This window comes from Macaca mulatta, chromosome 1, assembly GCF_049350105.2.
Source record: "Macaca mulatta isolate MMU2019108-1 chromosome 1, T2T-MMU8v2.0, whole genome shotgun sequence".
In the NCBI taxonomy this organism is placed as follows: domain Eukaryota; kingdom Metazoa; phylum Chordata; class Mammalia; order Primates; family Cercopithecidae; genus Macaca; species Macaca mulatta.
The window spans coordinates 6968953-6995023 of record NC_133406.1 but is presented as its reverse complement, the minus strand read 5'-3'; the positions used below and the strand labels follow the sequence as shown (position 1 = coordinate 6995023).

At 43.6% G+C, this 26071-nt stretch overlaps 1 protein-coding gene across 1 annotated transcript in view; it reads right to left on the bottom strand.

The window, feature by feature from the left end:
• The window catches only part of PLD5 (phospholipase D family member 5), a 423368-nt gene that overhangs the window by 7155 nt on the left and 390142 nt on the right, over positions 1 to 26071 (bottom strand). Inside the window, exons 7-9 of the mRNA XM_001092989.5 lie at positions 20972 to 21108; positions 15346 to 15514; positions 8033 to 8147 (exon numbers count right to left, since the gene is read on the bottom strand). Of these exons, the coding sequence (XP_001092989.1) occupies positions 8033 to 8147; positions 15346 to 15514; positions 20972 to 21108 (421 nt within the window). The remainder of the gene's footprint in view (positions 1 to 8032; positions 8148 to 15345; positions 15515 to 20971; positions 21109 to 26071) is intronic.

The window sequence follows — 26071 nt, the reverse complement described above, 5'->3', positions numbered from 1 at the left end:
AATGTTGAGGAGTTAGAGTCCACTGGGAACATACCCAATATAATGAAATTCAGAGTGGATTCTATTAAAAATCATCAACACCCAGAAATAACAACGGAGAGGCTGAATTGTGTTGACAGCTCCGAAAAAAAAAAATCCAGGAAGCCTTACATATGGCATATTAATATTTGCATATTATTTTGGCATTTTCTTCAGCTTTGCTCCGGTGGAAACTCAAAACAAGGAATCTGCTGTTCTTTCTTGTAAATGTTATTTCTTATTGACATTCTAGATACAGCGAGCCAAGCCACACTAAATACAGCAACATTTAAAATATATAGGGATTCATTTAAAAATCCTGTGAGTAATTACTACCTTCTCAAAGAGACAACATCTAATCCCTGTGAACAAATGAGGGATTCTAATTAAAAGTCCCTGAAGCCGCACTAAATACAGCAACATTTAAAATATATAGGGATTCATTTAAAAATCCTGTGAGTAATTACTACCTTCTCAAAGAGACAACATCTAATCCCTGTGAACAAATGAGGGATTCTAATTAAAAGTCCCTGAAGCTTTCACATCAAAGAAAACGCTCAAGCCAGAGAAGGAGACTCAGTTTCTAACAAACACCCGACTGGACTAGAAATCATTTCCCAGATCCAGGATCCAGCCTCTTGGCCCAGGAAGTGGGGCAGGTGCTATGAGAACAGCCTCTCAAGGATGACTGCCCGTGTTACGTGGTGTATTCATGTTTTCAGGGCTGCCATAGCAAAGTTCCACAAATTGTGTGGATGAAACTAGAAATGAATTGTCTCATGCTTCTGAAGACAAAATCCAGGTGTTGGGAGGGTTGATTCCTTCTGAGAACTGTGAGCAGGGATCTGTTCCAGACCTTTTTCTGTGGCTTGTAGATGGGCATTTTCTATTTTCTTTCTATTTATTTATTTATTTATTTATTTATTTTTTTAATTTTTAAATAGAGATGGGGTCTTGCTATGTTGCTCAGGCTGGTCTTGAACTCCTGGGTTCAAGTGATCGTCCCACCTCAGCCTCCCAACATGTTGTCTGCCCTCTATGCATGCCTCTGTCCAAATTTCCCCTTTTGACAAGGACATCGTTCATATTAGATTAAGGCCACACTAATGATCTCATTTTAACTTGACAATTTCTCTAAAGATCCGCCTCTCAATAGAGTTACATTCTGAGGTACTGGGGTTAGGACTTCAACATATGACTTTTGGAGGGACACGATTCAGCTCATACAAAGGAGTAAGCCTGGGATCTGCCCTAGAAGAGACTAATGTGTAAGCCACTCCCGTGCAGTCCATCTTCGAGGTGTAGGGGAAGCAGTGGCGCCTGAGAGCTAGAGTAATGCCATTTTCAGTTCAGCTCCATCTTGAGACTAACAAGGCATGTTCCTTGCCAGTCACAACCATGGTCATTGATGTTTACAGCTGAGAAAACAACCTAAAGATACCCCAAAGGATACAGTCCTACAGCGGTGGAAAGTCCAGATGTCCCAATACCCATAACAGTATGTGCTTTCAGGATAGCTATAGTTACGCTTTATGTACTTACACACTAGAATGTCATTACACATAAGAATGTTTTCTTTAAATTGATAGAATAATACATTTTGTCATGCTGTCAGCTTACTCACACATAGACACAGCTTAGCTTAGCTTTTACACAGATAAGACTCCTATATAAGAGAAACACACCACATCCCTCCACTTGCTTTCTGTGGACACCCTACTCTGTAGTTGAGTAGCTTTCTTCTTTTTCTTTTCTTTCTTTTTTTTTTTTTTTTCTTGAGACAGTCTTGCTCTGTTGCCCAGGCTGGAGTGTGGTGGTACAATCTTGGCTCACTGCAACCTCTGGCTCACGGGTTCAAGCAATTCTCTGCCTCAGCCCCCTGAGTAACTGGGGTTACAGGAGCCCACCACAATGCCCCCACTAATTTTTTGTATTTTTATAGAGACGGGGTTTCACCATATTGTCCAGGCTGGTCTCGAACTCCTGACCTCAACTGATCCACCCATCTCGGCCTCCTAAAGTGCTGGGATTACAGGTGTGAGCCACTGTGCCGGGCCTGATTGATTTATTTTCAGAGGCAGGATCTCTCTCTGTTGCCCAGGCTAGAGTGCAGGGGCCTGATCATAGCTCATGGTAGCCTTGAACTCTTGAGCTCGAGCAATCCTCCCACCTCAGCCTCTTAAGCAGCTGTGAGTACACGTGCAACCACCGGAACCAGCTGCTGCTTGGTATTTCTATATATTATTTGTATGGTTGGTGGGACTTACTTCCACTCAAAGGGGTGAATAAATTTGCCTAATCACATGGCTAATCAATGGTGCACCCAGGTCTGCCAGACTGTATGATAAACCAGGAATTATTCCCATTAAAAGATATCTAGCCATGTCAAGGTGGACAAAATTATCTTCAAAATTACCACCAGGCCAGGTCTGATCTAAGCTGGCCTTAGATCTCTTCTTTGGGTAAGAGCTGATTCCATAAAGGGAACTGACAGGTTTTAGGTGGAGATATTGGCCTTCCATCCCCTCTGCAGCAACTCAGGTTCCACTGCAGAAATCACTAAGATGCTGAGATCATCCGTCTCCCTGGGCACCCCTGGCCCAAGGGCCTGCAGTCATCTGTGGGAGAAGCGGCTGGAAGAAAGCACATCTATGGAGACAGCCAGTATCTCTTCCTTTGCAGCTTTTGTATTTTGGTCTCTGCTCTGTATTCTGGAGCCCTCAAACATACCAAGTCCCTTTTCCATTTGGCACCCCCAGGAACATCAGAAGGTGGTTTCTTGTCTCTCATTTTACTCCTAAAGTTTATTCCTCAGAGCCTACGAACACCGAGTCCCTAAACCAAATATCGGCAGAGAGAAGGACCTGCCCCCTTTTGCTTTATCCTTCTCCCCTCATCCCTACCCATCATCTGCCCCCTGGATAAACAGCACAATGGTACTATCAGTGGCTTCATGATAGACATAGCTTTGGATGAATTTTTTGATATAAATTAGTGAACTGTCCCCCAAGTGGTACATAATACTGTGCTGGTGTCTCTGCACAGAGACCCCCGTGGCTAATGTGGTGTTCCTGGCCGTTCCTCTGAGACACGTGACTATGCGCAGAGGCCGCAGTTCTGTGCAAATGCTCAGCGCCAGGTAAATACAAGACTGGATCTCTAAACTGGGGATTAGTAGCTTCTGTGGGTTGAGCATTGCTCAAGTGTCCCTTGCCAGGCAGTATCTTCTATTCATTCTGTAAGCAAAAGGCTCCTGTGGTCTTGTGTGTCCTTTAAGGACTTTTGGATATGAGACTAAAATCTCGTCCCCACAGCCGTTGCCAGGCACTGTAACAAGGGCAGTGAATATATCATCTCATTACATTATTTCTTCAATTTTCACTGCTGTCCTGAGGTGGTAATATGAACTCCATCGTATCGATGAGGAAATCAAGGCACGGAAAGGTTAAGTAATTTGTCCAAAGCAGGAATAGAAAAACATCAGAGCTGAGGTTCAAAGCCAGGTCTGACTCCAGGGTCCACACTTTACTTGTACTCCATGTTGCCTCTGATCCTAAAGGCATCCTTTGTGCCAGCAATTGTGTGCCTCACCCTGGACTACAACGTCAACCTCCCGAGGTCAAGAGCATCACAGCCATGTTGAGAATTCTACTCCGTGCATGTGCGGACGATACTCTCTGAAGGAAATATACATAGAAATATGCTTTGGGGGCAGCCTGGGGTGGGGGGAAAATGAGGGAGAGAGGTTACGAGATTTTGAAGGCTTATTCTATAAAATACAGCTTTGTTTTCCTTCGACTTCAATGGATTGAGCCAAGATCCGGCATCTTTACTGATACTCAAAAGCTTTAATTAGGCTCGCCTCAGGAATCATGGCTCTGGGAAGCTTCCACAGGCTGATAAAGGAATTCCTGCACCCTTGTGATTGTGCTCTTCTACCTTTCACTTCCTGACAGTCTGGCTTGACTTCAGAATCACATATATGCTTCAGTGTTTTTTTAATTGGGAGGCAATTTCATCCAGCTTTTTTTGAGACTGCCACTGCAGCTTCCAAAAATGCATGCTGAGCCCCCAGTTGCCAGAACTGTAGTGTCACCCAGAGGGACATGACGATGAGGTTGCAGGAGAGCTCGCTGGGAAGGTTCATGGGCCTTCGGGTGCCTTCCCTCCACCCACCACATCCTTGTCAGCCCTCCAATCCTTCAAACCATCTCCTAGACAAGTTTGCAGAGCTTAACTCAAATGTGCCCTGGAGATTTCAAAATTAGAGAGATGACACTGTTTGGGGATTCTTCTGTGAGTCTTGTGAAAACTTAATGGAGTGGTGATTCCGTTCCAGGTCCACTGTGGAGTTTGCTCAACTCCGCGTTCTCAGCAAGTATCTCAGTGACGACTTAGGAGATCAGAACATGCTGATAATTATTTAAATTATTGATGGATTTTTTTCTCCTAAGGTTCTTTGAGTATTTTTATACTAGAACTATGCTTCAGTCTAGGGAATTAACGTTGTGATAAAATATTATGTGTAAAATTCACTCATTTAAGAATGTATTATAGAGGGAAGAAGAAAGGGGAGAGCCAGGAATCAATATTTCCTAAAGAAATGGACAGATCAGAGACAGCGTTAGGAGCTCTTCATATACTATCTTGTTTAAGCCTCGTAGCACCACTGAAGGGCGGGTGCTATTATCCCCACTTTACAGATTAGAAAATAGAGGCTTACAGAGATTTTGTGACTTTCTACCATTTTTCAGCATGTAAGTGTCAGTGCTGGAATTCAAATATAGGTTTGTCTCACTCTAAAATATTTATTATTTTTTAATATTTTATTGAGAAAGGAGTCTCATTCTGTTGCCCAGGCTGGAGTGCCGTGGCACAATCTTGGGTCACAGCAACCTCTGCCTCCCAGGTTCTAGTGATCCTCCTGCCTCAGCCTCCTGAGTAGCTGGGACTACAGGTGCATGCCACCACACCTAGCTAATATTTTGTATTTTTAGTAGAGATGGGGTTTCACCGTGTTACCAGGATGGTCTCGATCTTCTGACCTTGTGATCCACCCACCTCAGCCTCCCAAAGTGCTGGAATTACAGGTGTGAGCCACTGTGTCCGGTCTATTTATTTATTTAGAGATGGAGTCTCACTCTGTCTCGCCCAGGCTGGGGTGCAGTGGTGGGATCTCGGCTCACTGCAGCCTCTGTCTCCCGGGTTCAAGTGATTCTCCTGTCTCAGCCTCCCGAGTAGCTGGGAGGACAGGCGTGTGCCACAATACCCTGCTAATTTTGTATTTTTAGTACAGACAAGGTTTCACTATGTTGGCCAGGCTGGTCTCCAACTCCTGACCTTAGGTGATCCACCTGCCTCAGTCTCTCAAAGTGCTGGGATTACAGGTGTGAGCCACCGTGCTCGACCTAAAACACTTAATTCATCAAAAGTACATTTTAAAAAAATCCCTAGTTTCAGGTATTTATTTTTTTAATTTTAATTTTTAAGCCCTCCCCTCCTTTTAAAAAAAATTTCCCACAAAAGAACATTTAGATACAGGTACAAGTCACTGCTGAATGGACATACAACATCTCACTTTAAGTAAATTCCACATGTAAAATATCCGGATTTGAGTCCCTCAGTCCTGTTGTGCCTAAAACCTGAACCATCCCTGGGTTCCCTGATGATTAAGCCAAAAGTTCCCATTTTTTTATTAAATGGGTTTGAGGTTGTTTTTAATCACTTGCAGCTGATTTCGTATTACTCTCCATAAGTTGGTGCACGTGAGAAAAATCAAAATAATCACATTTTGGGTCACTGAGAGTGACAACAGGAATGAAATAATATTTTCTTTTTCTTTTTTTTTTTTTTTTTTGAGACAGAGGAGTCTTGCTCTGTTGCCCAGGCTGGAGTGCAGTGGTGTGATCTCGGCTCACTGTGAGCTCCGCCTCCCGGGTTCACGCCATTCTCCTGCCTCAGCCTCCCAAGTAGCTGGGACTACAGGTGCCCGCCACCACGCCCGGCTGACTTTTTGTATTTTTAGTAGAGACGGGGTTTCACCGTGTTAGCCAGGATGGTCTTGATCTCCTGACCTTGTGATCTGCCCACCTCGGTCTCCCAAAGTGCTGGGATTACAGGCGTGAGCCACCACACCTAGCCAATAGTCTCATATTCCAGCACCACCGGAAGGCCAGAAGGATCAATCTCTCTCTCTCTTTCTCTCTTGAGATGGAGTCTTGCCCTGCCGCCCAAGCTGGAGTGCAGTGGTGCAGTCTTGGCTCACTGCAACCTCTGCCTCCCGGGCTCAAGCGATTCTCCTGCCTCAGCCTCCCTAGTAGCTGGGATTACAGGCATGTGTCACCGCACCCAGCTAATTTTTGTATTTTTAGTAGAGACGGGGTTTCACCATGTTGCCCAGGCTGGTCTTGAACTCCTGGCCTCAGGTGATCCACCTGCCTTGACCTCCCAAAGTGCTGGGATTACAACAGTGAGCCACGGTACCCGGCCTATTTAGTGTTTTTTTTTTTTTTTTGAGAAGGAGTCCCACCCTGTCACCCAGGCTGGAGTGCAGTGGCATCTCAGCTCACTGCAACCTCCGCCTTCCAGATTCAAGCAATTCTCCCTGCCTCAGCCTCCCAAGTAGCTGGGATTACAGACACCCATCACCATGTCCAGCTAGTTTTTTTGGTATTTTTTAGTAAGGACAGGTTTTCACCATGTTGGCCAAGCTGGTCTTGAACTCCTGACCTCAGATGATCCACCTGCCTCGCCCTCCAAAGTGGCTGGGATTACCGCGTAAGCCACTGCGCCCAGCCAGATACACATCTTTAAAATATTCCAATACTCTCTTCTAATGTGATATTGAAAGTGGAAAAAGAAAAATATGTTCACACTGAGCCTGGGAGTTAGTGACTCCCCACATGGCCAGTGGCAGTGTCTGCCGGGGCCGGTGGCAGGGGGTGAGAGGACTGGGGGCCCTGGATGCCAGACCCGGCTCCATCCCTCTAATGTCTGTATTTCTGAGTCTTAGGGTCCAAGTTTCCTCATTTGTAAACTGCAGATGATAAAAGCTGCCCTCCCTATTGATGATGTTGCCAAGAGAAATGAATCAAGTGCTTTACAAAGTTAAAAGGGTCTACTTTTTACTCACTGAATTTGAAAAAAATTGATACAGATTTTGTATTTCTATATTCCATGAACATGTTTTTTTCTGCTTCGAGACTGCCGTTTCATCTGTACAATGTAATTACTGCACTGCTGTTTTTGGATTTATGTACCTTCTTATAGATCATTTTAACTGCCTGTGATGGTACTAGTTAAAAGGTTACCATGGACTCATATATATCATGGAAAATTAGAATAATTTGATATATTAATAATTACACCATTATAGAATGATTTTAGCACCTGGGTCTCTTACCTTAATAATAATAGCTGGTATTAATTGGGTATTATCTATGTGCCAGGTACTTTGCACATTTTATCTCTTCTACACTTCATCCAATGAAGTAGTTACTATTATTAGCCCCATCTTACAGATGAGAAAACTGAGGTTTGAAGAGTTCAAGTTAAATTGTACAAAGTGGGACATTTGGAAGATGGCAGGGATGGGATAATTGGCTGGGCACTGAGAGTTTCAGCGCTGTCTGCCTCCCTATCACTCATGTCAGGCTGGCTTGTGGTGCTGTGCGCAGGGGGATGACACTGCTCGTTCCAGTGCCAGGACACACCTTTGATGAGCCATTCTCATCCCTGCCTATACAATGAGGCAAAGGGACCAGAAAATTTCTGTAAAACATTTATGGAAAGGTGTCCTCTATGTCTTCCAGTATATAACTCAGGCCATGAAACAGGTATTTGAGTGATGAGCTCCCTGTCTTCACCATCCTGTTTCCTGATCTCCATTTCCCCCCATTCACCAGCAGTGGTTCCCAAGGCCTTGCTTCCTCCCCAGGGCATACCGTGGAGCACAGCTGGACTACCACTGCCTGGGTGACCCCCACCCAAGGAGCCTCACAGCCCTGACACCTACCAATATAAGCTGCTCCATCTGTCACCATGTACTTGTTGCGATTTAACCTAGGAAAGGTGTGATTCTTTTGTTCTTTTGTAGCACAAGCATTCTCTCTTTCCAGATCAAAAAATTTCTGTAAGACAAAAACAGGTAAATAAGAGGAACATTTCTGGTCTTGTCCAAGAGCACAAAAGAATGTATTATCCAAATATCAACAATAGACCTCATGATGGGTTATTAAAGCCATAATCTTATTACCTCACATAGATGAAGCTATTTTTGTTCTCAAATCTAAATAGGCAACAAGAGAAAATTAGCATGCTCAACGAGGTATATAATTAACACTTTTAAGCTACAAAATGAACACAAAATTCCTTTTCTTTTTTCAGCAGGATAAGGGCCAGAAGGTTGTTTAATTCGCATTGTCTTATTCATCAGGGTGCGCTGGCATTTGAAGCATGCCTCAGGGTGCTTTCTGTCAAGCATGGCAATGAACTGAATGAGTATTCTTACATGTTGCATACATTACGTCAATGACTAGCTGATTAAACTAGGGATTTGCAAAGGTCAAAAGAGACTTTACCATAGGAACAAATACTTTTCCATCTGAACACCTAAGTCTAGGAGCTCTTTTGATAGGCAACTGAAAAAAAAAATCACAATTTCAAACCGTGAATTCTGAATTTCAACTTTTATTGACTCAGAAGGCAACTTTCCAGTTCACCCATGGCCAGGAATGGGGCAGCTAAAAGAAGGGGTATGACTGCAGGAACGGCCAGGCTATGCCTTAGGGATCTGCGGAATTTGCTAAATTCTCAGACAAGGCTTAAACTGTGGCTAAACTCATGGAACTCCATGACTCAGCTCACTGGAAGACATAGTCAAAGGTGAAAATATCAGTTATCCCCTATATGGGAAAATGGTGAGTATTTTCAGAACTGCCTGGAACCTTTTGGAATGTCCACAGCTATAGAATCATGTGTATTTAAAGGAAAGAAGAGGCAGGGAGGAAAATGGCATGATACCTAGAAAAGGAGATGTCATTTGCAGTTTTAAAACCGTAAGTGTTCACATTTGGCTTGAGGAAATAATGAGAGTTGGACTCCCCTCCCCTAGCGTGGTAGAACGGTGACAAGCTCGATGATCGCTAAGATCCCTTCTAGCCACAGAAGTTCTATTTTGAGTTTTTGTAAAACCCTCGAGGCCCACGGTGCAGAGATCAAAATCTACCTAAAAACTGTCTATTCCACAACGCAGGTAAGCATGTGATCTGTGTGGCTCTCAGGGCCACATCCCCACGGTTATAGACAGCGATACCTGGGTCACCCAGTGTCCTCAGTTCCTGTCTTCTGCAAAATCTGCATTGGTTTCTGGACTCTTCAAAGTGACCTAATAAGCTATGAATGTTCTTAAGTCACAGTTTTATGTTTATGAGGTCACACAAATATTGAGAGCATCACCACCAGTAACAGCCAGAAGTTACCTCGCTTGGACATTCTATCACCACACATGGCCACACGTGTGACTGTTTCCTTTTGGGAAAGATATTATTGTAGAATCAAGATGGATTTCAAAAAGAATAAAATATACATCTTGAGTTAAGTCAAGGATAGAGTCACAGCTTGAGGCTTCAGTAGAAACCCATTTGCTCTAGAAAGTCAAAGATGGCCCTTAAGAGGGGAAACAGCTTTCTCTGGAAGACTAAAACGACAGCAGAAATCAGGTTTTATTTACTGGTATTATTCGACACCTAATACACTGTGGGTGACAGCAAAGACATTTCAAAATGGATTTATTAGTTTGTTAAAAAAAAAACAAACTCTAAAAAAATCAGCTGACTAGGACAATTTTGTGCTTCGCAGTCTTTTCTCTTTCCATGAGCCCCTCATGGAGACAAATCCACATCAGGGCTGGAGGTGGTTGGAGGTGGGGGTGCCCACTCCTTTAAGGACAGAGATTCCCTACCTAGTTCCCAGGCCATGTGCTTTATCAGCACTACCAGGCTCCTGAAGACACGCTCTATGCAATATTCCAATCCCCACTTTTCTTGGAAGAGTTTATCACCCATCTGTGTTCTAGACATTAGGGCCATAAGCTTCTTGCCCATCTAGGCTTGTATTGATGCTTAGAAGTGTATGTCCTCTGTTTTATACAATGGCTATGTGTGAACTATTAATGTTTGGTTTATTCAAGAAAAGTGACCATCTGTGTTCAAAAATATCAAAAAGAGGAAGCTGATTAAGTACTACAAAAGTTGCAATGATGGGTTCTACTTTCCTTGTAATTTTTGGTAATTCTTAGAGCAGCTGACACTTCACGCCCTGGAAGTTTCAACTGCAGGTGCCCTAGTGGCAGGTGTGCTGTGGGGCGGGGGGGTCAAGAAACAGCGGGTGGGCATGGACCCGTGACTTGGCCAGAGGAGAATTTGGAAAAGGAGATTGGAGCAAATGCACCATATGGTATACCGAAAGCTCCAGACTGTCCTCTCTGCTCCTGCTAGACCTCGCGAATAACAGGGGCTCCTCTGAGTGCGGCTGTACTGACCTCCAGAGTGCACGACTTCACTGGGCAGCCTCTTCACCCGTGGTCACCCTTCCCCAGCACACGCCTGCAGAAAATGGCTAACCACACCTTGGACTCAGGCACTGTCCTGGGTTCTGCCCTGTCCCCTCACTGGCTTGCAGAATCTTTCTTATCACTCTGCCTTTATTAGCTCCCTTCTTTGACTTCATATGTCATGCATGCACTCATTCAACATGTATGTTTTGAAAACTCCACCAAGCATCATGTGAGTCATTGGTGAACAAGACACCTGTTCTTTTTCTCACTTCCTTTTTCCTGGAGCTCCATATGCCACTGTAATTATCTGGAAAAAGCTGTTTCTGAGCTGAATCAATCCCAAGAGTTCTCTTGTCTGTGAAAAGGTATTGAATACAATTAGACTCCATTCTCCTGTGTCTCTGACTCCCTGGGACTGCACCTGCTTCTCCTCTGATCCTGGGTACCTGATTCCAAACCCAGGTTGGCGCCCTGATCCAACTCCTGGTCATTTCATTTATTTGAAAATCTGGCCTGGAAAACAGATATGTGGTAGTAATCACAGTCAAGTTTTTATTTTTAATACTTATATTGATTTGTGACTACACAGATGTGTGCATGATTTCCTCAGTTTACAAAAACCAGTTAAATAGAGATCAGAATTTCCATTATCCATCAAAGTTACCAGACTATTAGGGAAATTAAGATGAAAACACAGGAGAGAAGCATTATTTTTGGAAATTTACAGTAAATTCTACATTTTTATGAATTTAAGTTATTAATAATTTCATGAAAAATAAAATTTAAAATATCTTACTGGCATGAATGAGTTACAAACATCTGACCTTTTTTTGATCCTCAGGGATATAATTTGGATGTGTAGCTTCTTGTATCTTTGGGCAGATGCAGTAGATGATGTTTTGTTTTTGCTTTGAGACAGAGTCTTGCTCTGTCCCCAGGCTGAAGTGCAGTGACAATCATAGGTCACTGCAGCCTTGAACTCCTAAGCTAAAGTGATCCCCTGGCCTCTACCTGTTGAGTCCTGAGTCCCTAGGACTACAGATGTGCACCACCACACCTGGCTAGTTTTTTTTTTTTTTCATTTTTTTTCCTTTTATGTAGAAATAGGGTGTTGCCATGTTGTCCAGGCTGGTCTTGAACTCTTGGCCTCAAGGGATCCACTTGTCTTGGCCTCCCAAAGTGTTGGGATTACAAGTGTGAGCCACTGCACCTTGGTGTATATGACGTTTCTGAATATAGATAAGAAAGATTAAAAAGGGCTTTGTGATTGCAATGATCTCTTCTACATGCTGGGGCCTTGGAGACGTTTAAGAGTTCAGGTTCTGGAGTTCAAAAGACTTAGGTTTGAGTCTTGCCCCATTACTCATGAGTGTCCTGGAGAGAGGTTATCTAATGTAAGCTTCAGTTCCCATGTCTATAAAATAGGGAAAGAACCTGTTTCACAGGGTATTGTAAATATTATTTCTCTTAAGTGTTTTTGTAGAGATGGGGTCTCCCTACGTTGCCCAGGCAGGTCTTGAACTTGTGGCCTCAAGTGAACCTCCTGCCTTGGACTCCCAAAGCACTGAGATTACAGGCATAAGCCACATGTCTGCCTGTCTGGTTGTGGATATTACATAATCTATATAAGGCATTTAACTCAGTGCCTGGATAACTGTATATACTCATGAATATTCATGAATATAACACATTTCTTCATTTATTTAAAAAGTATTAAGTACTTACTAAGTTCAGGCAATGTGAAGTGTGTGTTGCTATAACAGCAACACAACAAAAAATAAATGATGTAGCACTGGTTTACTCATTGGGCAGCAGGCAGCAAGTAAATTGGTATTGTAGGATGGAAAGATGAAATCTCATGTTATATAGTGACAAACTATTTGGTAAAACCATAACCGGCATTTATTTGGAAGGCATACCAAGTACCACCGAACCTTTGGCTAATAGGGCTTTGGCTGTAGGGACTGGGGAAATGAATTGTTTGTACTGTGTGTGGTTATTTGTGTTTTTTTTTTTTTGAGACAGGGTCTTGCTCTGTCTGGAATGCAGTGGCGCAATCTCGGCTCACTGCAACCTCTGCCTCCCGGGTTCCAGGTAATGCTTGTGCCTCAGCCTCCCAAGTAGCTGGGATTTCAGGCGTGCACCACCACGCCCAGCTAATTTTTGTATTTTTACTAGAGATGGGGTTTCACCATGTTGTCCAGGCTGGTCTTGAACTCCTGACCTCAAGTGATCCACCTGCCTTGGCCACCCAAAGGGCTGGGATTATAGGCGTGAGCCACTGTGCCTGGCCTGTTAGTTGTGCTTTTAAAAAGCTTATGAGAGGAGATAAATAGGCTCAGGGAAGGAATGGCTAGTTTACAAGTGGAAATGATAGAGAGCAGATAGATCAGAAATTTGGTATTTCACAGGGTTAGAAAGCTGATTGTACCTAGAACTCAATAGAAAATAAGTATGAAAAATCCTTTAAGTGGCCAGTGAAGACTGAGCCCTGTAGAAAAGATGAAATAATTGGTGTAATTTTAATAGGGGTAATCTTCCCACCTGTGTCTGATGGTCTTGAATGAACCCTATCATTAGAGAGAGAGAGAGAAGTCTATGAAGTAGAAAGCATAATTCATCAAGTTAGGGAATTATGTACAACAAGAAACTTTGGACATGGCTATGGATACATGGAAATAACTAGAAGCAAGTACATCAGAAACTGCTACATTTCTGAGAAACTTGCATTGCCCAAGAAACCAACCAGCTCATGCTAGGACCACAAACTCCTTTAACTGTTCATGCCTTAAAACAACCTTGGGGCTGGGCGCGGTGGCTCACGCCTGTAATCCCAGCACTTTGGGAGGCCGAGACGGGTGGATCACGAGGTCAGGAGATGGAGACCATCCTGGCTAACACGGTGAAACCCCGTCTCTACTAAAAAATGCAAAAAAACTAGCCGGGCGAGGTGGCGGGCGCCTGTGGTCCCAGCTACTCTGGAGGTTGAGGCAGGAGAATGGCGTAAACCTGGGAGGCGGAGCTTGCAGTGAGCTGAGATCCCGCCACTGCACTCCAGCCTGGGCGACAGAGCGAGACTCCGTCTCAAAAAACAAACAAACAAACAAACAAAAAAACAACCTTGGGTCCTGGGTCTGAACCAGCAGGCGTATGAGGACTTCACAATACCTTCCCAGAAGAGCTTTATAATTGCTGTGGACCAGGGACCGCCATGGGCCTCCGAACCTTCCCTTTCTAATGGCGGTTTTCCTTGTGCTTATCCTGTTTCTGTACTCAGGAAGGGAGATAGCCTTAACCTGATTTTGGGTATTTTTTGGTGAGTGGTGGGGAATTCTTACTGTTCTGTTTTAGTTTTTACATTGACAAACTATGATGTACCGCTTTCAGGCTCGATGTCCAGAAATGCACATCACCGGAAGACTGTGCAGTGACTGCGTGAAACTTTGCGTTTTCTCCCCTGTGGGAGGTGGGAATGAGGGTTCTCTAAGAGGGAAGAGGAGTGAAATGGATCCTGTGTACCAGGAACTTCAGATCATGATGATTCACAAACCTGTTCCTTTGTCACCCTGGAAACACAGTTGGCTTTCTGAACAGGGTCATAAGCCTCCCTGGCTATTAGGCATGGCCATGTGAAAGCTATCCAGGCAGTGGAATGAAGGCTAAAGGGACGTTCCCTACCTCCAGGCCTAATCCAAAAGTGCCTCTCACACAGCCCTCCAGTTCTGCTCTTCTCCTGTCTGGCCTTGGGATATTCAGGGTCAGGGCGATCATGGAAGCCATGTGTCAAAGTTAACTGCAGAGCCCTTGATACCCTGGGTCCCTAAATCAAGGGATGCAGCTTGGTTACCTAGAAGAGAGCCTGCCACAGGCCAGATTCTCAGTGCGTGTTTGTTGAATGACTGCATGGGGGTTGAGGAAAGCTGAGACCTATAGGATTAGTGGTTATGAGGTGGGTAAACATGGAGAAGAAGAGTGTTGTAGGCAGAGGGAATAGCTCGCACCAAGTCTGGAGCGGAGGAAGAGGGCGATGAGGATTGGAGTAGAGTCAAAGACGTGCTAGAGAATTAACACATTTCAGATCTATTCCCAATTCCCAATCTTACCTCCCTCAAGGTCTCCAGAGGTGGATTAGTATGTGGCCCGAGGGACCCGCGGCAAGCATGGGGACCCAGACTAGGAGGCTTTGGGCTGGGGGAGTCTGTGCTGGTGCACGCACCAGTGCTCTGTTGGTCACAGTCTTACAAGTAAGAACAGTAGGTGAATGGGGTAGTTCAAGCAAAATAGAGAGGGCCAGGCGCGGTGGCTCATGTCGGTAGTCCCAGCACTTTGGAAGGCCAAGGTGGGCAGATTGCTTGAGCCCAGGAGTTCAACACCAGCCTGGGCAACATGGTGAAGCCCCATCTCTACCAAAAATGCAAAATTAGCTAAGCCCAGGGATCAAGGCTGCAGTGAGCCGGGATTGTGCTACTGCACTCCAGCCTGGGTGAAGAGCAAAACACTGTCTCAAGAAAAAAAAAAAAAGAAAAGAAAAAAGAAAATGGAAAGGATGCAACAGAAAGGGAGAAGAGGGCTGGACAGAGAAGGTATCAGGAAACATGAGCTCTACTCTCCTTTTTTTGTATGTGATTGTTTTGAAAAAATTAACGTGCTTTTTGAAGATTGTCATCCTGGTTCTCACTGTAAGTTTACACGTAGGTGTATGCTTGCAGCTTTCACACACATGCAGAGGGCATTCACTTTTTATTTAGTAACACAGTCAACACAATACTTACGACTTTCAAACTGCAGTTGGCTATTTCGGTGCAAATCGCTTTAAGAGATGAAATAAAGTTAAACGTAAGGGGATCAGTTTCCTTCCAGAAGCTTATAAGGAGTCGAACTCTAACGCTTCGTAAAACTAATGCTTCTCTTATTTTTGCATCCAAGTCTGGCCAGTAAGTCCTGCAGAAATCATATCCAAATAGTAAAAATAAAGAAATTAAGTTAGTTTGGGGAAAGAAGTTTACTAGACAGCACAGAACATTGATATTACTCTGATCATTACTTTATCCTGTAATATATAAACAACCTCATCGGAGAGGTTGAAAAACATACAAGCCTCTTAGCTTAGGCACCAGGAAATGATGATTTGCTGGGACCTGCCCCTGCCTAAAAGGAGGTTTCCTGCCACCAGGTCCTTGGGCTGTGTGGGCTGGGGTGAGGACAGGCTGACTGCCACCACAGGCCACCTTTACTACATCTCTGATGCTACCTGGGCCTCAGTCCACTAAGAACTGATTATCCAATAGAATTCCAGTTAGGAACCCTGAGCACCCCCTCAGTCCCCAAATGCCACTAAAACTTCTCTTTGGTGACTGTCCCCGAAATGAACTTCTGCTCTGGTCATCTGAGCTTCCCCACACTTTCCATTCCCGACTGTCCTTGCCGTGGTCTCTCCTGACCAAGACGCCCACTACTCCCCTCCCTTCCACATTTTCTGCAGGGCTTTTGGAATCTTCCAACAGGCAAAGTTTCCCCAACAGGCTCGGCCTTTCTCTGAATCCTTAAGCCTTTGCCTTAACTGAATCCTGATTCCTCCCTGAGGCCGCAGCTTCTCCTGGAATCCTGCGTGCATCTCCTACCATGACCTGGCCGCTTGGTTTATGATGCTGGGCAGCCTCCTGCTCTGCCTCTGCCGGCCCCCAACACACGCCGTCACTTCCAGAACTGTCATTTAATTCTTATGTTAAAACAAAAAGCTTTCCTGTCTTAAGGACCAAGCCTTAAATCATTCTCCCTCCCCTCGGCCCTGACATTTGTAGACCTTTTGTTTACTCATCAAACTCTTACCCTATATTCTGGGCCAATTCAGTATTTGAACTAATGATATATTATTTGAAACGGTAGCCTGCCAGTGTCATGATCATTGCACCTCTAAAGGCCTCCTGTCCTGATTCCCCACTCTCTTAACCACTCTTTCGTCACATGCAGGCTGCAGATTCATGACGCCTTCAATCAGCCCGGTCCATCAGCCTCTCCTGTCTCCCTTGCCTGCCCAGCCTCATCTCAGTTCTGATCACTTGAATAATACTTGCCTCTCTACCTTCCTCTTGCTCTCGGCAAAAATCTAGATCCTGGATCCACACTACAGTTCTCTTTGTCTGGTTTTATACCCATGAAGCTGAGGAAAGACCGTCTCAGCCTTGTGCTGGAACTCGGTTTCTCTGCCTCCAGTCAGGTACTTCCTCGATGGCCACCACAGTGATCATCTAAGGCAGACCTGGCGAGGCTACTTCTTGAATTAAAACAGTGGGGCCGGCGTGGTGGCTCACACCTGTCATCCCAGCACTTTGGGAGGCCAAGGTGCATGGATCACTTGAGGTCGGGAGTTTGAGACCAGCATGGCCAACATGGTGAAACCCCATCTCTAATAAAAATACAAAAATTAGCCGGACATGGTGGTATGCGCCTGTAGTTCCAGCTACTCGGGAAGCTGAGGCAGGAGAATCACTTGAACCCAGGAGGTGGATGTTGCAGTGAGCCGAGATCGTGCCACTGCACTCCAGCCTGGGTGACAGAGGAAGACTCCACCTCAAACCAAACCAAAACAAAACAAAACCCACCCCTCCACAAAAATCCATCAAGTGGAACCGCCACAAAGTCACAAGACTCCCCCAGTGGTTGGGATCTCTGGTTTCTGGCCCTTGCCCCCTCTTCAATTAGATCTCTCACCACTTTACCTTGAGCTCTTTTTTCCTCCATCTGAAACTTGGCTCATGCTGTCCCTTCCACTGGGAAAATTTTTCACCCTTTCCGACAAATTCCTGAGTTTTAAAAAGTTTTTTTCAAGAAATTTTTGTGGAGAAACTGAATATTTTGAATTGTAAATCAGTGAGCATCTCCTCCAATGGGCTGCTTCTAACCCTGAAGCTGCACGGCGGGGGCTCTTTTACCTAGCGTCTGTAATATTCTCTATAGACGTTCACTGTACCAGTCACACCTCTGTTCTAACAGTCTCTTTCCTGTCCTGTTAGATGGAGGTTGAGATCATATGCTCCTCATGCTTTAATCACTAGTCACAGTGCTCAATAAATATTTGTTGAATGAGGCTGGGCGTGGTGGCTCACGCCTGTAATCCTAGCATTTGGGAAGCCAAGGCTGGTGGATCACCTGAGGTCAGGAGATCGAGACCAGCCTGGCCAACATGGTGAAACCCCATCTCTACTAAAAATACTAAAATTAGCCCAGTGTGGTGGCATGTGCCTGTAGTCCCAGCTACTACTCGGGAAGCTGAGGCAGAAGAATCACCTGAACCTGGGAGGCTGGGAGGCAGAGGTTGCAGTGAGCCGAGATCTTGCCATTGCACTCAGCCTGGGTGACAAGAGTAAAACTCTGTCTCACAAAAAAAAAAAAAAAAAAAAAAATTGTTGAATGAATACATAAAAAGCATTAATACTTGAAAGACTAATCAGGCTACATTTTTATTATTCCTTTACACACTTACTGATTTCCTTGTGAAAGATGTATTTTATGTGACTGAAGAAATAAATAATGAACAACTCCAAACTGAGACCTAAATAATTAAGTGACTTGCTTAAGAAAGAGAGCTTGATTGCTAAATCAGGAAGAAGTGAAATAGGGCTTCTGAATTTTTTTTTTTTTTTAAATGGAGTTTCACTCTTGTTGCCCAGGCTGGAGTGCAATGGCGTGATCTCGGCTCACTGCAACCTTGGCTTCCCAGGTAAGTGATTCTCCTGCCTCAGCCTCTCAAGTAGCTGGGATTACAGGTGCCTGCCACCATGCCCAGCTAATTTTTGTACTTTTAGTAGAGATGGGGTTTCACCATGTTGGTTGGGATGGTCTATAACTCCTGACCTCAGGTGATCCGCCCACCTTGGCCTCCCAGAGTGGTGGGATTACAGGCGTGAGCCACTGTGCCTGGCTGGCTTCTGAATTTTTACTATAGGATTTATTTAGTCACAGAACATTGCTCCATTCCCTTCCTACTATCTTGAAAAGTAGAAGTTATTTCTAACACTATGGCTAGATAATAGTGTGTGTTTTTTATACATGCTGTTAATCATTTCTGATTTGAGAGTGTATGTTTTTTTCTCTTTCATTTGGATGGTTGGCAATATATAGACTAAAAGTTAAGTCTGAAAGATTAATTCCATTAACATACTGAAATTTGATAGTATTTACCTATTTATTAAAGTTGAATTCACTCCTGAAAAGCTTTTCTGGGACTAGATAAAGACGAGTCACCAGTCTGAATTTATACAAATAATTAATTTATCTGATTGAGAAGAATTTAATTATAATCTTGATGCTTGGACAACTACTTATGTCTCTTTGATGATCTTTCAATTTAGAAAGTTAAAAGCATTTACAGGTTTAAAATTTTAAAAATACAATAAAAGAAGTTTCATTTAATAGCTGAAATGGTAGATTCATAACCAAAATGCAAAATTTCAAGTGAGCCTCTGATTCTGTAACATCCTTTTCGTTTTTTCTGGATTTCTAAAATATTTTAGATCCTCCATGCTAATTATTTACCCCTTCACCATAAAGAATCTCAATTTTGTTCATAGAACTTCAGGGAACAAAGGTTTTGTCAATCCTGAGAAATCATCATGCCATCCTAACATGTAACTCCCTGAACTTGACCTTATTCTCCTTCTCAATAACAGGAAAATCAGGTAAAACCCCTATTATGTTTTGAAATGTTCCCAAAGTGGAGGTAAAATCTAAAACTAAATCTAAAACCAAGTGAACAACAAAGGGAGGAAAAATAAAAAGGAGGGATAGAAAAGGTGTGGAAGTGTGTCGGGAAGAAAATCCATGAATGTCCAAAGGATGCTCTCTGTGTGTGTGTGTGTGTGTGTGTGTGTGTGTGTGTGTGTGTGTGTGTATTGAGATGGAGTCTCACTCTGTTGCCCAGGCTGGAGTACAGTGATGTGATCTTGGCTCACTGCAACCTCTACTTCCTGGGTTCAAGTGATTCTCCTGCCTCAGCCACCTGAGTAGCTGGGATTACAGGCGTGTGCCACCACACACAGCTAATTTTTGTAAAGATGCACAATATTTTAAAATAAAAGTGTTTAAATAAATGCATCTTGCAGCTAAAAGTGCTTTTCTACTAACTGTTATAAGAAACAATCATTTTCTTGGAGAAAGACTCTTTCTGTAATCCTATGGTTATTTGCACAAAGAAGCTACATATTATGCATCATGTAGGGTTGGTGATGTAAAAATTATTCAAGCAATATAGGGCATACTTAATCATTTAGCCTCAGTAAATGGTTATTTTGAAACTGTAATATTCCAAATTAAAAAGGCCTTGGGTCACACTCCGAAAAATATGCACTTTGAAAACATTTCCTGGATCAAACTAATTATTCAAGCACCTCTGCATTCCAGCAAGAAAGCAAAAGTGGAAATACCTAAGCATGGCCATGCATTTATGCATGCAATGATTTTCCAAAGAGTTTGTCATAAATTCCATCCCTGAATTTATTCCATGTTTGCATGCTTGAACAATGATGAATTATTGAAAAGCATTGCATTTTTAAACTGTTCTCTTTTCACAGAGAAGGATGGATTGACTGAGAACATATATAAGTTTCTCTTTTTTTTTTGAGGTGGAGTCTCTGTCTGTTGCCCAGACTGGAGTGAGTGGCGCAATCTCGACTTACTGCAAACTCCACCTCCCTGGTTCACGCCATTCTCCCGCCTCAGCCTCCCAAGTAGCTGGTACTACAGGCACCTGCTACCTTGCCCAGCTAATTTTGTTTTTGTATTTCTAGTAGAGACAGGGTTTCACCGTGTTAGCCAGGATGGTCTCGATCTCCTGACCTCGTGATCCACCCGCCTCGGCCTCCCAAAGTTCTGTGATTACAGGCATGAGCCACTGCGCCCGGCCTCTTTCTCCTTTACATTGAGAAGATATTATGAGAATTTGGCATTAAATGAAGACTGCTGTGAATATAAAACAACAATGCTTCCCTTAAGGAAAGTCTGGCAAGACTACTCAGTTTCAATACACCCTTTTCAGGTATATCCTTGTTAATAATTTTCAAAGGATATTTTTTTTCATATAATATTTTATCTTTTATCCTTTCAAATAATTTTCAAGTTGAGAGCAACCTAATTTTCTTTAGAAAGTTACTCTCATTTCCTTAATGTAAACTACTGAGGTACTTCTGTAGGGTGAGACCCTAAGCCTTTAAAATGGACTCACTTTAGGAAGAGGTCCATAATGAGTAAATTGCCAGTGCACACTAAAGAGCACTGAATGGTGTACTCTTCCTAAGGCAACCCAATGGCGTCTCCATTTCCAGGCTGGCTTCTCCTGTGGTGCCCAGTTTAGTGCCTGGTCTTAGGGACGGGGTTCTCACCAGAGGCTGGGCATTCACTGACCTTTTGGTGCTCGTGCTGGAGATAGGCAGGTAGTCCATGACAGCGATGTACACGTACTGCTTGGCGTCGTCTATCACACTGTAGATGGCATCTATGTCAAAACTTCTGTTTTTAGGGCAAAAGAGTTTTGGAGAATTCTGTGAAGACACAAAAGCCGAACGTTTAGCGTACTACTTTTTGGCAGCCGGGGATTTCTTTATTTCCTTTGTTCCCATGGACCTTGGCTTCTAACTATATTTTTGCCAACCTAATTTCTGCTTCATCAAATTAGACAAAGCTATTTTTAATCTTATCAAAGTTGAATAAAGATCAAAGTGTGGTGGGATGGATGGGTCTCAAGTCTGTTTTGGAGAGAATTCTTTCATTATCTGACACATTTTGATTTTCAATTTTTATGTATTAAAAATTTAATTGATACATAATTGTATATATTTGTGGGGTACATAGTGACATGATTCATATAATGTATAGTGATGAGATGGTAATCAGCATATCTGTCATCTCAAACTTTATCATTTATTTGTATTGGAAACATTCAATATCTTCCTTCTAACTATCTGAAACGAATATATCATTGTTAAGTATAGTCGTAGTTAACTACAGTCCTCTAGAACAAGGGTCTCCATTCCCCAGGCCAGGGACCAGTGCTGGGCAGCAGAGCAGGTGAAAGACAGGCAAGCAAAGCTTTGTCTGTATTTACAGCCACTCCCTTGCTGGCATCACCGCCTGAGCTCCGCCTCCTGTCAGACCAGTGGGGGCATTAGATTCTTATAGGAGCGTGAGCCCTACTGTGAACTGCACATGTGAGGGATCTAGGTTGTGCGATCTCCTTATGAGATTCTAATGCCTGGTGATCTGTCACTGCCTGCCATCACCCCCAGAGGAGAACATCTAGTTGCACAAAAATGACTCAGGGTTCTCACTAATTCAACAATGTAGTGAGTTGTATAATTATTTCATTATATATTACAATGTAATAGTAATAGAAATAAAGAGCACAGCCAGGGGTCATAGCTCAAGCCTGTAATCCCAGCACCTTGGGAGCCCAAGGTGGCCGGATCACTTGAGGTCAGGAGTTCAAGACCAGCCTGGCCAACATGGTGAAACCCCGTCCCTAGTAAAAATACAAAAAATTAACTAGGCATGGTGGTGGACACCTGTAGTCCCAGCTACTTGAGAGGCTGAGGCAGGACAATCGCTTGAACCCGGGAGGCAGAGGTTGCAGTGAGCCGAGATCGCACCACTGCACTCCAGCCTGGGCAACAGAGCAAGATGCTGTCTCAAAAGAAAAAAGAAAAAAAGTGCACAATAAATGTAATGCCCTTCGATCATCCCAAAAGCATCCCTGCTGACCCTGGTCCATGGAAAATCTGTCTTCCATGAAACCAGTCCGTGGTGCCAAAAAGGTTGAGGACCACTGCTATAGAACAATGGAACTTATTCTTCCTATCTTGCTGTTATTTTTTTTTATTTATTTTTATTTATTTTTTTTTTGAGACGGAGTCTCGCTCTGGACTACAGGCGCCTGCCACCTCGCCCGGCTAAGTTTTTGTATTTTCAGTAGAGACGGGGTTTCACTGTGTTAGCCAGGATGGTCTCGATCTCCTGACCTCGTGATCCGCCCGTCTCGGCCTCCCAAAGTGCTGGGATTACAGGCTTGAGCCACCGCGCCCGGCCCTTGCTGTTATTTTTATATCCATTAACAAATCTTTCCCCATCCCCTCTTTTCCCAGTCTCTAGTATCCTCTGTTTTACTTTTTACTTAGGAGATAATTCTTGCTTTCCATGCACACACTTCTTTTTGGAGGAGCACTCCACCTCCAACCTTACACAATTCGGTCATACATAGCTATAATTTTCTCAGGTGCTACTGCACATGCACACATACTGCACATAGCAAGCCATTTACCCCAGCATTTTCATTTCATCTGAAATGTGATGATGTGGGCATGAAAATGTTTCAAACTCAAAATCGAAACAAAAACAAACTGAAAAATCTTGGAGTTTTTTTTCGTTTCTCCAAAATCTTTCATTGAGTTAGGAGAAGTGTTGATCGTTGAGAAAAGGTCATCGATAACAGTGCAAGAAAATCTGAGGGAGCTATTAAGATGCCCAAATTCAGCAGGAGAGCCAGAGAAGAAGGATGTTCTGAGAGATTTAAGCAAAATGAAAAAAGAGGCAAATTCTGCTGGAGGCATTTTTCTCATGTTGCTTAAGGTGGTTTTCATTTTATAAAAATACAGTGTTTGTAGATGCAGTTGCTGTAGAAAAGGAAAGATGTGCTTGGTTTTCTCATCATTTTTCCACTGGACAGGACTGAAAATAGTGTTTCTCATAGTTCCTGTTTTCCTTTGACAAGCAATACGCTGTGACAAGTATCACATAAATAATGCCAGGGGCATTATAATGGGACATAAATAATGCCAGGATGTTTAATACCAAAAGGCTGAATAAACTGATTTTTGGAACTGCCTGGAATGAATGGTAGTATTGGGCGGTCAGAGTTCCTCCTCACCAATTATGTCTGGAACAACTCCCTACACTGCACAGTAGGAGTCCCCACCCCAGCTTAGAGGGTTGTGAGATGGAGCTGTTGGACTGGATGCCCACCTTAGGAGGGGCATAGGGGTAAGGAAGGAGCATGCTGAGGATAACACACCTTCCAGGTTTCCTCACACAGAAAGCCCTCTTGGCAGGTGATCATGAGCAGGATGAGTTGGTTTTTTAAAAAACAATTTCAACTTTTATTTGAGATACAGGTGCAGGTTTGTTACATGGATATATACTGCATGATGCTGAGGTTTGAGGCACAACTGATCCCATCACCCAGGTAGTGAGAATAGTACTCAGTAGTTTTTCCACCCGTGCCCCCTTCATTCCCCCCTGTGCTAGTGGTCCTCAGTGTTTAGTGTTGCCATCTTTTTGTCCATGAGTACCCAATGTTAACTCCCACTTATAAGTGAGAACATGGTATTTGGTTTTCTGTTCCTGCATTGATTTGCTTAGAATAATGGCCCCTAGCTGCAACCATGTTGCTGCAAAAGACATGATTTTATTCTTGTTTATGGTTGCGTAGTATTCCATGGTGTATATGTACCGTATTTTCTTTACAGGTTGAGTTTTTGATCGTTTATGTTTTTCTTTTGGAATGAGGATGAACTTCAATCCTGTTTTTTAAAGGTAGTCCTACACTCCTCTGTCATCAGCACACAGATATACAGACACTCCATCTGTCACCAAGCCTGTGCCTCTGCAGGGTTTCCTGGGTCTTGATCGCTCAGTAAGTTTCCCTCACTCGGGCACTAGTGCTGCTTGCAGGGATGTTCTAACATCTTTCTAACTAACTGGCTTATCTCTGGGATGTTTAAAAACAAATATACATCACTCCCAGGATGAACTGACTCCTGGTTTCTCAGAATTCAGCTTGAACTCATTGGGAGGGGTGTATCCATGGTCCTGTGTGTCTGCCTCCTTCATTTATCAACTCCCATCCTGTCTGTGACCCCAAATGCAAGTAATTACCAGTCCACAGCTGTGCCCTCATCATGTCTGACTCCAGGCATCTCTGCTCATGCTGGCTTCTCTGGCTGATGTGTCTTTATTTTTGTCTATCAAAGTCCTACACTAATTCTGTTCTCTAAATTCCAGCTCAAATGTGATCTCCTCCATTAATTTTTTTTTTAATCGAGTCTTGCTCTGTTGCCCAGGCTGGACTGCAGTGGCACAATCTCAGCTCACTGCAAACTCCACCTCCTGGGTTCAAGCAATTCTATTGCCTCAGCCTCCCGAGTAGCTGGGATTATAGGCGCCCGCCACTACACCTGGTTAATTTTCGCATTTTAGTAGAAATGGGGTTTCATCATCTTGGCCAGGCTGGTCTTGACTACCTGACCTCATGATCCACCCGCCTCAGCCTTCCAAAGTGCTGGGATTACAGGTATGAGCCACCACACCCAACAGTTAAGTTGTTTTTAAATCTCCAAAGGTTGCTTTTCCTAACCCTGTACTCCCATATTATTTATTTCTTTTGCTTTTTCTTTTTTACCATTTTTAAGTGTACAGTTCAGTGGATTTTAGGGATTGTATGTTACACATTTTCCTATGCCGTTAAAAATATTCAAATTATTTAATTCCCTTAGCCTGTCGGCTCTGCTTTAAAGGTTCTTTGGTTAACGTGGAGAAGCTGAAGGTCTTTGCTCCAGATGGGCGCTTAGGCCAACTCTGAAATGTGTCCGAACGCTCACATTTGTGTTTCAGTTAGGAACTCCCTGAATTTCACTGCTTGTTCCAAAACCAGATTTTGGTTTTGGGGAGGAAGAAATGTAGGCAGAGTTGTTTGTGGTCTCTTTACATTTGCTATTATCTTACAAATATGGACACTGTGGCCATAATTTACAGGAAAGACCAGGGGCTTTGGTGATACGGGCCAGACTCCAGCACTTAGAACCTGGGGCATCTTGGTGTGTCCCTTACACTTTTTGAGCCTCTGTTTCCTAATGGGGTTAATGACAATAACACACCTTTCATACTGGTTTGCCTTGCAACTCAAATACATGAATGGCCTGTTCGCTGGCTGGGTTCCATGCCCCTCTTCTGTGCGAGCTTTCATTCAATCAGCAAATATTCCCAGGCTCTGGTCTAGGAAGGGGACATACATCAGTGACCAAGACAAGATCCTTCCTTTGTGGAGCTTCATTCTAGCACATGTTACATGGAATTGCATTCATCTGTCTATGTGTTTAGCCACTTGCTTGTGAGCTGCCTGGTTGTGTAGCTCTGGCATCTTGTGCCATGCACATATTACATGCTCAATACATACTTGTGGAACGAATGTGAAAATGCTTCATAAATGCATAAACATTGGAGGTTTGTCTGTGGGAGTCTGTTGCTTCAATCTGGGTATTTCCAAACCTGCGTCAACAGATCTTTATAAGCACTTACCTGCCCTATTGCTTCCTGTGTTCCCACTGCCTGACACAATGGCAGGTGCTCGAGCTCCATGTGTTTATGAAGGAAATGCATATTTGTATCAGTCCCCATGCACCTGCGGGCTGGGTGGTACTCTGCTATGTGTTCTAGAGTCTTCTACCTTTAAAAATA